Below are 15,883 nucleotides of genomic sequence, written 5' to 3'. Positions count from 1 at the left end.
TGATGATTTGCTTAATCGTCTGATGAGGAGACAAAAGTTTAAATGTTGGGTCACACGATGTAGGACTGAGGGTTCTGCATGCTTTGATCTTGACTAATCTTCTCCTTTGAGTCATCTAATGCTTGTAAACAGTAGAGTTTGATGCTGTGGTAACATTACCTTTAGACAGCACCAGTTACACTTTCTTCCCTGCAGGGAACATCACCTGCTAGGTGCAGAAAACTTGGATCTTGACAGCAATTATAAACACATGGATTCTGTAATTTCCTTCATTTTAAAGTGAAATAAGATTTTTTTTGCTTAAAGGGAAAGATGAGGAATAAAAGGAGAAAGGATGGTTGAGGCCAATAAAGAGTTCATTGAAGTTATAGACAGTGGGCAATTTTGATTTTGAACTTCTCTGTTTTCTTTGTGGAAGGATCCTCACTTTTTTTCTCTGGTGTTCCCTCATGAGAAACAATTTTTTTCATGCATTTTAACCTATTTTTAGATGTAAATAAAGCTAATGATACTATCTCTGTATAATAATAATATATAATATTTTGTGTTCTCAACTAAATTAAAAAGCAGAATAGAAGTCTCAATGTTAATTAATTTTTTAATCTGTTTTGTAAAAAAACAGGAAGTGAATGATGAGAAACCAAAACATGTGCTGCCACTGAGGGAAAGCCGCTATTCAGTAGTTGGCATTAGTCACTGTTCAGACACTTGTGTGACTTGTATGGACTGAGTGGTTAATTAGGGATAGATATACTGCTTAATTTCATATTGATTTTCTTAAGGCCAGAATTGTACTGTAGTAATATCCTGTCTATTAAGCAATGAGGCGTAATTTTTCAGAGTGTACTGCTGGTAATTGTATTAACTGCCTTCCTAATTTTTCAGTTTTTCTGGCCAGCTATAGTCTGTCTTCAGATTCAGGTAATGCCACATCATACAAGACTGTCTAGTAGAATGATACATCCTATAACTTGATGCCTAAAATGGAAGGGGAAAAACCTCTCCAAACAATATTAGTATAGATAAGATAGAGAGCAGCTCTTTAATGAAGGCCTTCAGGTACACAATACATAGGCACACCCCTACATACAGAATTCTTACACTTTTATATCTTTAACTAATTATCGTATCTAGTGGGGACAGCCAACCCAAAAACCCATTTGCCCTGGTACCACCCTCAGAACTGCCCCACTGGAAGTCCTCCAAGGGTTCCAGGCCTTCTGTCTTGTTTTGTCTACCATGTAACTTATTATTCCAGTCCAGGTGGATGTCCCAGCAGAATGTCCTTGCTAAAAACTCTGTTACCTTCAAAAGACATTTAAAAGACAGATGAACCAAAGCTTGAGAATGCGACTGTGAGAAAGTAACTGTCCAAAGTGAAAGAAAACTACACAGCTACAATAAAATCTACAAAAAGCTAAAAATCTTTAGGCATCAACAAGTAGTTGTATGCTGGGCAGGATTACCTATAACTATTTTATAGTTTAATAATTTTCTAATGTTAGAAACTAAAAAAGAAAAGAACTCCAGTTTATAATCAGAATTCTTTATTCGTTAGACCTTTGTAAAAGAATGGCATCTGAATCAATCTCACCTAAATCTGAAAATGTGTGTTCTGCAGCACTTTTGTAAGATGGTGAATATTTCATACTAAGGTGACATACATTTCCCATTTCTAGTCATTTTAAAGACCTGAAACCTTGACACATGAAAGGAAGCTGTACGAGTTAATTTGTCTGTTTGGTTTTTTTCAGATATATAATAACATGAAGATTTGTGTAGGAAAAGTTAGCACATTTAAGACCTATGTGTGCATAGATTTGAGGGACAAAATTGGCACCGTGCTGTTTTAAACATAATCTTGTAACTCAGTACTGTCAGAGAGAGTGCCAAAAGTGTAACTTTTTGAGAATGCCAATAAAAACCCTTAGCTGGAATAGCTGAATAATACTTGCATCATTTTCCTGGTAGTTTTACCACTACTTGGGTTCCCACATAGCCACTTGTCGGATGTTTTCCTGAAAATAAAAGGTCTTTTGGTTAGTTCAAGGACACTATCAAAATAAAGCCCTTGCCAGTATCCTGAGTCACTGCTATACCATGTTTCCGTTCCTTGGGAAGGTTTGTGTCATCATTTGATTTTCTTGCAAAAACCAGCAGGGAGATATCTTTTTGAAAGACTGTGCATTACTTCTTGATACTTCATAGGAGCAAAAATCTTCATGCCAGTACAAATCTACATGCAATTCTTATACTGAGTAAATGGCTGTGTTTTTTCTAAGACTCTTCAAAGCAGAAATCTTAGGTTTCAATAAAGCGAAAAAGAGGTGTAGGACCAAAGTAAATTCACACTAAAATAGGAAGCCTTAAGGGGGAGGGTCCGTTTTGTGGATATGAAGGCAAAGCACATGAGGTTTACTCCAAAGGACATATGCATGTGCACACATGCACAGAGGTTTGACATGGTGAAAACCTCTCATGACAAAAGATTTTGTGTGTTAGCCTGGAATTTTTAGAAATGCACAATGTACACCCAGAATAATGACTCTAGAACCACCACTGAGAAGCCCAGGATGGAGAAGGACCAATGGATGCCACTGCATCTTCTCCTTGATTGCTCTCTCTCTCTCTCTCTCTCTCTCTTAATCTCTCTCTCTCACACACACATACATCCTTTTCTATTTCTTTCTATCTCTCTACATCATGTTTACTATTAAATAAAATCTGTGTTATTGACTTCGGCTTGTGATCTCATTTGCACCTTAATCGGATCATAATGGGCTGCCAGCTTTTCAAGGAGAATGCCATGGGAGAGAGTATCAACGACGTTGCTGAAGTCCAGGTAGACTACATCCGTAGCCTTCCCCTCATCCACTAGGCAGGTCACCTTGTCATAAAAGGAGATCAAATTGGTCACACAGGACCTGCCTTTCCTAAACCCGTGACGGCTGGGCCTGATCCCCTGGTTGTCTTATGTGTGCCATATGAATGTTGTGCAAGGTGGAGTTTCAACTACTGCTGTTGAAAGTGTCCAAATGAAATATGCAAGCTGAAAAATGCTGTTCCTTGGCTTTAAAAAGAAAAACAAAACAAAACAAAACCCAGAAGAGAATGTGTAAAAATAAGCAAACTCTCACCATGTCTAAAGTAAATATGCATGTGTATTTTAATCCACTGTTTTTTCCATAAAAGCAGAAATAATAACTTAAAATTCTGAATTTAAATTTTAAAAACTACATTAAAAAAAGTTAATGCTTTTAGTAAAAATATTAGTGAAAAAATACTGGGGAAAAAAAATACTCTGCCAGATTTCAGCCTTGTCATTTTAAATTGAAATCCTTTATTTGGAAAGAAAAAAAATGGACTCAAGTTTCATACTGGCCTTTCATAGGATAGCAAAATAAACAGATTGTTTGTATTAAGATGAAAAAAATAATTTTGTTGGCATTAGAAAGGATTTAGCACTTGCATATACCCATGTTACAATTGGAACATTTAGTACAGCTTTGATTTATGAATATTTGCATCAGTGTTGAACAGAATGTAGCCTCTTACTTTACTTTTAAAGAGCCGGAAAACATAGCACAAAAAAGTTGAGTTTGAGTTTGTATTGCTCCTTGCCATCACATCTTTCACATAATTCCTGCAGTATTGTGAAAACTACATTGAATTCCCATCAGAAGTATTTCTGTATTTGTTTTGCAACAAATTCTGCCTAAAAAGAAAATTCCTTAGTTGAAAAAAATACCCACATTTGATTTTTATATGAAATAAACTACTTTAGACATTTCTGCTATTTTTAGTGCCTCATTTTGGCTTGATTTAATAGTTCCATTTTTGGAGGATAGCTTTGGATTCATGTTATCCAGAACTCTTTCTGCAGCTGGATTGATACAAGTAGAAGTAACTCTGTCTAGATTTAATTGCAGGTCTGAAGTTTTTATTTGGAACTTTATTAGACTGGAAGACATAATTTAGCAGTCAAATATGTTTGTGTATGTGTCTTTCATTCTATTTTCCATGTGAGATTAATGTATCAAGTTACAAAATAATTTTGATGATGGTCAGAATTAAAATCAGTCATTTAACTCATATGCAAAACAATAAAATTGTTTTAGTTGAAGTGTTCAGTAGAGCAATGTGACAAACAAAAAAAGGGTTATCTTTATAACAACGATACATCAACTGGATTTCTAAACTGTTGGAAACTCTTCAGTGGAATAGATGAAGTACTTAGAACAAAGCCAGGAAGAAGCTATGCAGTGTTTTCTTTGTCATTCCAGTTTAAGCACAATGGAAAACAAAAATGGAGCATATTCCTTTTCTGTAATTCAGTTTGTGCAGTAGGCAAGATTTTTATTTCCATGTAAATATTACTACTTTTTAGCAAAAGAAATAAAACTAGGTCACATGCAACAGTGATGGAGCAGATGTGATTGGCACTTTGATTTTGTGGTTTCACACTTGTGAGTCTTTCCATAACTTATGTAATGTGAAGCATGATCTCATGATTGGCTGAGGGGTTTTGATCAGAGTTAAGAAATGGTTGGAAATTTTACTTCAATAGTGTCATTATGTAACCATAATTAATATGAGAAGCTGGAAAAATTATGCAGATGTAGATGCTTTTCATCTAGAGCAGTTGCACTTCCAAAGACTCCTTACAGTTATTCTATTAATTAAGGAATTATACTGTCAAGTATCACAAAAAGAATATAAAACTGATATAAATGTTTATAGTGCAATTTGGACGTGCTTACATTTCTTATTGTTGAAAATTCTTGGGAGATTAGGAAATATAATGTAGAAATGTTGCCAATTGTAAAACACCTCTCTTTGATCAGGAAAATGTCTTAATTATTGATCTAAAGTATTAGGTTGTGTGTTTACCTTGATTTTATTCCCGCTCTTTATGCAGTAAAAACTTTGAAGACGTGTCTCTACCATCTAAATACATTGATCAGAAATGGAAAATAAACAAGACTTACCTCTTACCTGGTTAAGATGGCAGTGACCTCAGATGGGACTGCTTGCCAATTTGTTTGTGTTCCACAGGACATGCCATTTCCATGCCCTATCTCTCAATAGATATATGTGTCATATGCCCTATTGAACTCAAGGGGTTAAGCTAGTCAAGTTACCTATCTCAACACATGAAAAGGAAGAATTAACCACAGTTCCCCAACTACTAGTGTAGCTTTCAACACCTTTTCTATGGTGTGTGGTATTGATAGGATATATAACTGTGAAAGAATGAGAAAGTGCACTAAAGTGATCTAAGAAGTAAACTATCATCTTGACGTGTTTTTTCTAGCTATTGAAAACCTTTCCATATTGCAACTCATCCTGACAGTGAGACTGTAGAATTCCTCTGATTTAAGTAGCATCTGGTTATGCTCAAAGCTTTAAAGCTATTATCTCAGCATAAAATTTCAGCCTCCTATACTTTTTTCTTCACCAAACTATCCATTTTTAAGCCACAAATATTTTTCCAGTCCTTTCAGATTTTATCTAAAAGTATATTTTAACAGTATTTAAATAGTTCTTAAACAATAACAATTTATCTTGATAGATGACATGCTGTGTTTTTTCATTTTATTTTAATTAGCCATTGTGGAACCAAATTCCCTTTTGTTTTATTCCTTTGAATACTGTTTAATTATCGTTATCATGCCAAATATCTTAAAGGTTATTTTACCAATACAGTTTCATTTAACATAAGCCATGTGGAATCAATAGTCCTGTTTCCTAAAGTGAATGCTTGGAAAATCTTACATTCATATGTTAAGAGTACACATCCTTTCCTCATTAGCTGGAAAGTACAGGGATTTTGGCACAGGTTCTGTGTGGAAGCATTGTGCAGCTTTTATATGGATTTTGTTTTTAGCCTTTGATGACACTGTTTAGAATAGGAAGTATCTAATAAGTAAAGCATTTTGTCTAATGTGCTGCCAGTGTGTTTAATATATGCCTGGAGGTCTGAAACATTATCTTCTCCACTATAGTAATATGCATTTAATTCTCTGAAAGCAGAAGGTCGAACTTTTAAAAGGGACTCAAAGTACATTTTCAACTAAAATAATTTAAAACACATGGGAGAGGGGACCAAAGTAACGTACGGTTGGTTTTTATGGTTTAATCATGATCATGTTTATGCACACCAGTAGCTAATTAAAGAAAACTTTTATTGTTCGTTTTAAATGGGTTATGTAAAGAGTAGGAGAATTGATAAAATACAGCCCAATGATAAATGTTACCATTACATTTACTAACAGCAAGATGATATTGCTGTTCTTGACATGTTTAAAGTATTGGCCCGTTTACTCCATAATACCGCAAAGAGCATTTTTAGAGTTGTTATACTGATAGTCGTTCCCTCTCATCTCCTTATCCCGTTAGAGGAATACCTAAATGCTTCCCAAATTTATTACTAGGTGTATTTTCAGGTTAACTGTGAAACATGGTTGGAAGGCTCGATGCTCACTGAGCTGAAAATGATGCAAGAAGTTCCTGTCATACTTCTGCACCTTTATTTTGTACCCAGTTGTGTTATATAAAGCTGTCTTGCAAATCATTACTCACTTGTTTCAACCTTTATAATATATGTGGTAAGACCATACGTAAGTCAAAGTTTCATTGTGGAACCGGGTGGCATGGAAAACTGTAATAGGATATGGTGTCTTTCACCTTTCGGGCACTGGTTCATATTCCATACTGCTTCGTACTGAGTAGAAATTGCCATTTGAGTGCTGTTCAGTGACCTGCGTGAATTGATTTGGGGTCTCAGTAAAGTTTCTGTAGTCGAATGGCTGCGTAACAGGAAACTCAGCAGTTGGGACCAGTTAGCACCCTTGCAGCAGTCTGCACAGAGAAACTACAGTCTGATTGGGGATGGAGGCAGAGCTACTTTCTTACCTTCCTTGAGGTGCTTTACATAGACCAGCACATTTGATAAATACTTAATCATAAAAAGAGGCAGAAGAAAAGAACTAGGCTTCAATTCAAATCTATTGAGGTGTGAGAAGAGCAGATCCATTCAGAAATCAGAAGGACCGTGTTTTCTCCCTCCACTTGGTCATACACATGCAATGCTTTTCTCCCTGGAAGGTTATCATTTAGTGCATGGCGCTGTTTTCATTTCCTCTAGCCAAGTCATGCATAACCTAAATGTCAGGTAGCTGCAGAAATTTCTGCTGCAAGAGAATACCATGTAGTAACCATAAGAGTGTCATTCACTACAGAATCATGCTTTTTAAAAACATTTTTTATCAGACTCAACTGATGTCTGTGTAGCAATTAAAAATTGCTGGGTTTAGCAGCATATGTCCTCAGCTTCATTTCAGGCAGCATTTCCATGAAATGATAGGCAAGATTGTTTCACAGCTTCATCCTTTCTGCCTTCTGCTTGCCTTCAGTACATATAAGCAATAAAACCATCTGTACCAATTTTGAAAGTGCTGTCAGTGCAGGATACGGGTGAAGCACTTTATAGTTAACCGGGGAGAGAGGCTGAGGTCTAAATAGCCTAACTTTGCTAGAATATCAGGAGGAATGAGGATTTCTTGGCTCATAATGTAGTGATTCATTAAAATGGTCTCTAGTTATTTTTACAGAGGCTGCATTAAAAGTGGTATCACATTTACAAGTCAGTGATATGAGTCTGCCACAGAAAACAGCCGCAAAGAATTTTATTGGTTATTTGAAAAATATGTACTTGAGTGAATCTGAAAAGATTGTAACCAGAGCTGGCAAAAACCTTTTCAAAGAAAATCTCAGCTAGTTAATGGTTCTGTTTTAGGATTTCCTCTGTAATACTTTTTCTAGTATGTTCATTCCTTTAAAGAAAAGGAGAGGTGATTGCTGCCTTTGTTCTATAAAGCCCAGTATAAAGGAACCTTAACTGCTTTTCTTCACCTCCCCCATAACCACATTTCTATTAATATTGCTGCATAAAGACCACGGAAATTTGAAGAAATTCAGTAAATCACTGCCCTTCATTCCTATAGTTAAGTTGCTGATAAATTATGTAAGTACTTGTAATTCATTATTCTACTTTGAAGAGAAAGTTAAGGTACAATTTGTCCTAGTTTATACCTCCCTTTTCAAAGATTCACTAGGGGGTGGAGAAGACAAGAAGTAACTATTGAAGTAGGTCTTGAAACATAGAAATTAAATCATTGAGTCAATGTGCAGTGTTAGCCAAAAGAACCCAACAAAAATGCTGGATATCAGGATGGAGACTGAGAACAAGACAGAAGGCGTCATTTTATTACTATATAAAACCACAGTGATTCCACTTCTTGAATGCTTTGTAGAGTACTCAAAAAGTGCGTAGTGGAGTTATAGAAGTAGAGAAGGGAAGCTAAAAAGATTAAAGGTACTGGAGCAACTTCTTTGGGAGGAGAGACTAAAAAGGTTGGGATATCCCTTTCTGGAGAGGAGAAGACTGAGGGGGGCTGTGATCGCAGTTTACAAAGTCGTAGCAACACTAATAAAGCTGAACATGGACCTATTCAATTAATGTACTACAAAGATCAGGAAAATGCAATGTCATGAGGAGGAGATGGTTTAAAGTAATTTAAATAAAAAATCGGAACTTGTTGCCCCTGAAGATTGTGGAGGGCAGACACTGTCAGTGTATTCAAAAAGGAATAGGATGAATTCATGGACAAGAAGTCCAGAAACGGTTACTTAAACAACCACACAGACATGAACCACTGGCATCCTACATGCAACAGCTGTGGATGCCTGGGAAGTAAGAGAGGAACAGATTGCGGGAAGTGACCAGGGTTCACAGTCTATCTCAATAGAGTCTCCTCCTGGTGCTATAGGAAGCAGCATACTGGGCTGGAATCCTACTGAGTTGGGCATTTCTTATGTTAGCTCCTATACAGAGCAGGGCAGAAACGCTTCTGGGCAGCACAGATGGACTTGTTAGTTATGCTGTGGAAGCTATACAGGGTGAATGCATGACTCTAAACTCTGTGAATCTGAGGAATTGGTCATGCATCATTATGATGATGATTAAAATTGAATTTCTGCAGATTTTCTTTTTACCAAGGATTTTGGTATATGTTCCCCACCTTGTCCTCAAGCTCTTGATAGGATTTCTACTTGTTTCATGAGCAGTGTTGAAAGTGATTTTTCTTGAAGTACTTCTTTGTCTTGTGATATCTCTGTCTTTTGATTTGAGCCTATGCAGCTTCTGGACACAGCATTGTGACTTTTTGTTTCACTCTTGCATTTCATTTGATAGAAGGAACATTTTTTTTTTTTATCAGTGGTGTATGTTTTCTTTCTAAAATATTTCTATATGCAATGACTTCTCGTGTGAAACCCTGTGAAAATCACAGACAATACCATGTGTAGCCTTAGTAAGCTACAAGCTCATACCCCATCTCAGAACCAGTCTTTAGATAGTGCTGATGTTTCCTGTAACTTTGGTGTTTTATATAAGGCAGCTGTATTTCCATGACACTCAAGAAAAATATTTTTTACAACATAATATTTATACATTTCAGCTTATAATTCCATTTAATCTTTTTGTGATTATGCAATAGATTAATATCATATTCTATTTCATCTAATCACAGTAAAATATTTTAGTTACAAAAATTACTTTTTCAGCATCAGTGCTCAAAACTGGAAAACAATTCTACCTAGGCTTTTTATTTTCAGTACATTAGTTCACAGCTATATGGTTTTGTAAAAACCATAAATTTTTTGTAGATTCTTTAGAGTTTAAATAAAGCATTTAAATTAAACAAATGTTTTTATGTCTAGAAATCATTACTGCCTGCTTTTTGGTTTTTCTTTCACGTATTCTTTTGGCACTTCAGCTATCGTGAGTCATCATTTTGTTGGAATAGACACCTGCTGCGTTTTCACAAGTTATTACTGTGTTAAAGTTAACTTGACAGATTTTTTTTTAAAAGTCTCTTTTTTGACATCATGTTTGTCTAGTGATTGTTTGCTCTGACTGAAATGAAAAAAATTGAGATATGTATATCAGAAGTTAATATAATACTTTCCTTTGCAGGTTTCCAAACAAGAGCAGAAAAAAATGGATGTGGCTGATGGAGGAACAGTTGAGACTTCTTCCCGTTATAGTGGGGCACAGGACAGTGGAATTGGCAGTGACAGCGTTAAGATCAGAATCATTCAGATCGAGCAGCACAGTGGTACCAGCCAGCACCGCATTGCTCGTCCTTCCCGCCAGTCTTCCATTGTGAAGAATCTCAATTTCATTCCCTTTGACATTTTCGTTACAGCAAGTCGAATCTCCTTGATGACTTACTCATGCACTGCCTTACCAAATTCAAAATCAGTGCAAGATCAGAAAGATGGTGAGAAGATAAGCAAAAGCTCCTTGAACCTTCCAGAAACGGGCTCAGGCAGCAGCCATGATACCAAGAAGCCCAGTCAGCCGTGCATCTCATCTGTCACAGCAGATGATCTTTTGAACAGTAACACTCCCCTGTCTACTGGGAGAAAAACGGGTCTGTTGTCACTGGAAAGTCTACATGCTTCCACAAGATCATCTGCTCGACAAGCTCTGGGTATAACTATTGTACGGCAGCCTGGTCGCAGGGGAACCGGAGACATAGAGCTACAGCCATTTCTCTACCTCGTTGTATCACAGCCCTCTGTGCTCCTGAGCTGCCACCACAGAAAGCAAAAAGTAGAAATATCAGTTTTTGATGCTGGCCTTAAAGGAGTTGCCTCAGACTACAAGTGTACAGGTAAGAGCATTTAACATTCAGTCCTGGATATAACTGTGAAAATCGTTGCACGTCTCAAAGTTACTAGTGTGGTAGAAAACAGCTGAGAGACTTTTAGGATGTCTTTAAATACTAGCCACTACATTTACATATTTTTAGGATTACACCTCACAGCTGAATCAAGTTAAGTGTGTAAAATGTTTGAAATCTAACCTTTTAGCAACCAGTTCTTCCTGTTCCTTAGTATTACTTTCTCATTACCAGATTGTGACAGGGATTGTTGCATTGCTCTAACTTCTCAAAGTTTTCTAAGGAAGTAAGAGTTGTAAGCCAAGGTAATTTCATAAAAAGCATTTTTTATGACTGAATGTCACAATATTTTCCTATACTAGCTTACTGATAAAATGTAAAGATAAACATTATAGAAGCACCAGGTGCTTTGAACATAAACTGTAAGAAAATTAAAGTGATCTTTCAGACGGTATCACAGTGACCAGTGGTTGCTCAATTGCAAGACCAAAGATTAGCCATACATGGGTCTAACCCTTTCCTTTGGCTTTACATCTCCATGTCAGGCAAATTTAAAATAGTGTGGAGGCAGAACTCAGACATTATGTGAAGGCAGAAGTTCTAGTCTCATCCTGTTGCCTTTGTGGGCAATAATAAGTACCTTACTCCTGTATTACGCAGAATTCTGTGCTTGCTGCCAAAGCATTAGTGTGCTTTTCAAAAGAGTCTGAGAGGTGAGTGCCAAAGTTCTAGTACCTAAAAATATCATCCTAAATGTATCAATAAGTTAATAAAATTAGGCCGCACTTCAAGTCACACACTAATTCACACAGCAAAATAGGTAGTATAAAGTTTTTATTGCCTCTTGTTTAGGAAGACCTGCTGTGCTTGTAATTGCATCGTTTAGGGTTAATGCCGTCATACCGCTGTAGTAACATGTTAGTATTTCATTTCTAACGTGTATTTGAGGGAAAATAGCCATGAACTGCGTGTGTTTTATATATGTCTGTATGTGAATACACACTACACACACTATATATTGCATACCATATAATACAGAATCAGGAGCTCTTTGTGGCATTTTCTGCGCTGCTGCAGTTGATTTCATCAATCACACCAATTTTTCTTGACATTGTTTGCCAACAGTTTTTTGTGAAAGAGATATCATGGCTAGGCTTCGCGAACGAAGATTTGGGGAAACAGATATATCATCCATATGAAGAGCAATATGAAGTTTATTTGAAGGAACTAGATTAGCTTCTTTCCCTCTATACAATAGATATGGACTATATTCCTCTATTTCTCTGGAAGAAATATATATCAAGGACTTGAAAGTGGGAAGGAGACATAAATTATGTCTAATTTACAGTGAATGTTGCTAAACAGTATTTCCAGTTAGCCTCTCTAGAAGACTGCTCTTGTGTGTGTATGTACACATGAAACTAACTCCATTATCTAATGTAGAATGGGGAAGAGGACATAAGCTGAACATAAAAGATATATTTTAACTGGATTATAAGAACTGAGGGAGCATATTCCCCCTTCAGAACAAAACAAAAAAAGCAACCACCAAACCATCTGCCTGATGAAAACATTGTGTGCATTCCATTCTATGATGGAGATTAGACAACAGCACAGCAGCAGCTCAGAAATTCAGGCCTATAACACTGCAAATTTTCATCACAACCTAAAAATTGGGACTTGCCAGGGCAAAAGAAAAAATACATTGTGTGTTATAAAACTTTATTGGTACTCCTATGGGGGTAGTTTCTCATTACTTCCACTAATATGGTTAAACTTACATAGTTAAGCTATATATGAAATATTTAAGTTACATTCTAAACATGCTAATAAAATCTCTTCCATTTCAAATCATTCTGTGGATATCTATACACCGTATACACTGCATAAGAGTATTTTATGAATGTTTTAAAACATTTGGAAAAATTGTTTGTATCAATCTTGTTGTGAAATTCTGAAGACTTGACTACTGTTAGTTCAACAGCAGTAGATTCAGGTCTTGAGAAATACTGTGCTATAATTTCTTACAGCTTTTCTAAAAGAAAAAATCTGCACTTCTGAAACAACTCTCAAATTTTTGCAAGGCAGAAGCAAATACAAAATTCTATTGCGAAATTAGGAAGGTCTTATTCTTTGGTTGACATTAGCTCCAGAAAAAACTTTAGGGTAAAGAAAGGCTGGTAATAGTCTGGATCTAGTTGTGCTTTTCATCCCTCACCTCCCATTAGTGTACTTTTAAGAAATACATTGTTTAGCTGTAAGTCAAAAAAATTGTCTAGAATTTAGAAATGCTTCTAACAGGTAATTTGATGACAGTCTGTTTTATGAACCTTTGAATAAAACAGGGAAATTATCCTTTAAAACTGCACCAACATGAATTTTAAATAGTTACTCCTGGGCTGGTGACAGAATTGAGGTTACTGCTTCATGATGGTTTACTGCTTTGAACACTGTGTAGAAATGAAGTTTTTTATGCTGTTGTGAAACCATATGTATTTTATTTGGAAGTGGGTTTTGTTATTATTTTTGAACAGAGCATAAAATTCAGGATCTTGGACATTAAGCTATCATTTTTTTTGTGCAAGAGTATATTGCACAGTGGCCGAAACACCAAACTTTATCCAAAGAACTTGGCTCCTCTGTCACTAGCACTAGCTGTGTTATTTTTAGCTTAATTTCTGAAATGTAAAAGAAATAAAAACTTAAGAATTAAATAAGAGGAAATAGGCTATTTAAAAGTTAAGTATTCTTAGTGTGTTAATTAACAGTTAGTAGCATCAGACTTCCATCAGTGTCTGTATGTGGGAGCATTTGCCTGCCTGGGAGCTGAAGACCCGATGGCTGGGCTTCCTCAGTCTTTCTCTCTAACCAAGTCCACTGGCAAATCAGTTTGTAGGAGGAGGATACTTATTAGGTTATTGAAATGTTAGCTCAGTTTTATTATGCTTGTACTAAACTGCTTCATTTGTGTTTTGTAATTGGGCAGCTTGATTGCAGTTATGCTACTGCCAGGTACAGGAATTTCAAATCAAAGTAAATAAATTAATGGAATAAATTTGAACTCCTTACTAAGTGCTCTTAAAGAAACCTACTTGCTCCTTGAGTTTATATGTAAGATTTTGTGTAAATAGACTGGAAGATACTGTAAAAAAACCCTTTTTATTCAATGTTCATCCTACATTCAACAAAAAGGCATCTGCTAACTGTTAGTTTTTGCAAACAGCTTTGACCATTTCCACTTAAATAATAGTGGGTGCAATTGTTTTTAATGTAATCTCATAAACTGCTTTTATAAATATTTTTTAAAATCTTTATTTGCTTTGTTTCAGGTAATGCAATCCAGATACAAAATTGCCTCATTTCCTGACCACTGTGCTCTGGGCATTCTTGAAAAATCTTTTTTCTATTTGTTTGTTTGTTTACTTTCAAAGAGGAGGTTGTGGTGCTTGGTTGTTTTAAGGGAGAGAAGTTTCTCAGTAAATATCTGTTATGCATGGAATTTCTTCAACTTCCGCCAACGACACATTTGCAAAAACAGGCATTATGAGGCCATCCAGAATTATTCTTGATTTTTATTTTATTTTATTTTATTTGACACCCACGCCTTTGATGGCAGGGAGATCATGAAGAGCAGATGCAGTAGCTAAGATCACATGTAACCTCTGATCTAATGTAAAGCCCAAGCTTTTGCATGAAGAGCGATGCAGGCTGGCTCTGGCAGGAGGTGTGATTCACTGCCTCTCCGTCAGCCTGTGCTTACTACATGGCAGAGAGAGGATTTAAGGCTGCTTCTTAGCATAGCATTGAGGGAGTTCTGCTGGAGTGTCACCTGTTCCCCTCTGAGTATATTTATTGTCCAGTACATCTGCAGCCATGGATGCGGGGGGGTCCAGCCCCCACCCATAAAGCCAAGTAGGCTGGGGAATGTGCATTCCTCAGGTTACTGTAAGTGCTCATTTTTGAACTTCCTGACACAGCACTTGTGAGTACGCTAGCAGAAATGTTTTCCCACTTGTGTTCTTTAAATTCCAATGGAAACCGTTTTTAAAATAAGACCAAACGTTCCACTTCAGAGTTTCGAATGCGAAGATGATTGCAGCATCGTACTGGCTTTTAAAATTGACTGCAGACCAAAATATGATTCATCCATTGAAATAAAAGCACATTGCAGCTCTCATGTGGGCTGTGTAGAGTTCCAACTGAACAGGCCAAGCTGCCATCCCTCACACACGCTCAGTAGCCCTGTCCCTGCCTGGGGCTGCGGGCGGGCTGTGGGTCGCTGAGACCCCCACAGGCTGTGCCCCCTGAGCTGGCCTAGTTGTCAGCTATAAACAGGAACAAAAACACATTTTGGAGAATGAAAATATTCAAGATGTGGAATTTCTTCTGCCTTCCTCCTTCCCTTTCCCCTTATTCCCTTTGCTCTTCAGAAGTTTGGGGCTTGCTATCTGCTGTTATTGGAAGACCAAAGGGATAGCATGTAAATAAAAAGTTTGCAAATTCAAATCAAGTTTAGGAAGATACTTCATAAACTGAAGTTTGAAGTGAGGTCTGGATCTTAGAAAGGCTAAAAGTGGTTTAGGTGAATTCAAATATAGTAAATTTTTTTTTTTTTAAAGGGGAGGGAGGAAGGTGAATGTTGACCTATTGAAGGCCTCAGTCTCTCTGTCTTGCAGATTTTAAATTACAGTCTTATAATTTAAAATCTTGTCGATCTGTAATTGTTGTCTCACCATTTTTCTTTTGCGGCCACAGACAAATTTTTCTCATGGTGTAGGGGATAGAATTTCTGGCCGTCTTCACCACTCCTCACTTCTCAAGCCTTTCTTGTCTCTCTCTTGGCTTGCTGTGGAGTAATTCTAGCCTCTCCTTTTACTTATATATGCATCCCTGGGGTTTTCTGCAGCATTTTCTTTATACAAATAACTGCAAATTTAAGTGTTGATTTTTGGGAGACTCATAGAAAGTGGAAATGGGAATGACTTATTATAATACATTATTCAGACCAGTTCCCTGCTGATGCATAATTGTTCCCTATTGTATATTTTACAGTGTTCTGTCAAGTGTATTTTTAAACATTCTGAACACTTCCATCATTTCCTTGAGGGACAAGAGTCCTTTTTCTAACAGTT

The 15,883-nt window shown here is 36.5% G+C and overlaps 1 protein-coding gene across 4 annotated transcripts in view; it reads left to right on the top strand.

The window, feature by feature from the left end:
* VPS13B (vacuolar protein sorting 13 homolog B) overlaps window positions 1-15,883 on the top strand; it is a 424,870-nt gene that overhangs the window by 297,320 nt on the left and 111,667 nt on the right. For 3 of the 4 annotated variants that reach the window (XM_027692551.1, XM_027692549.1, XM_027692550.1), the window contains exon 34: window positions 10,040-10,742. In XM_027692551.1, coding sequence (XP_027548352.1) covers window positions 10,040-10,742 — 703 coding nt within the window. The remainder of the gene's footprint in view (window positions 1-10,039; window positions 10,743-15,883) is intronic. The other variant, XM_027692552.1, reaches the window with a different exon arrangement.

Source organism: Neopelma chrysocephalum, unplaced genomic scaffold (genome assembly GCF_003984885.1).
Source record: "Neopelma chrysocephalum unplaced genomic scaffold, ASM398488v2 Primary Assembly neopelma1_86, whole genome shotgun sequence".
In the NCBI taxonomy this organism is placed as follows: domain Eukaryota; kingdom Metazoa; phylum Chordata; class Aves; order Passeriformes; family Pipridae; genus Neopelma; species Neopelma chrysocephalum.
The sequence above is the reverse complement of the archived record's forward strand: the minus strand, read 5'-3'. Positions and strand labels throughout refer to the sequence as shown.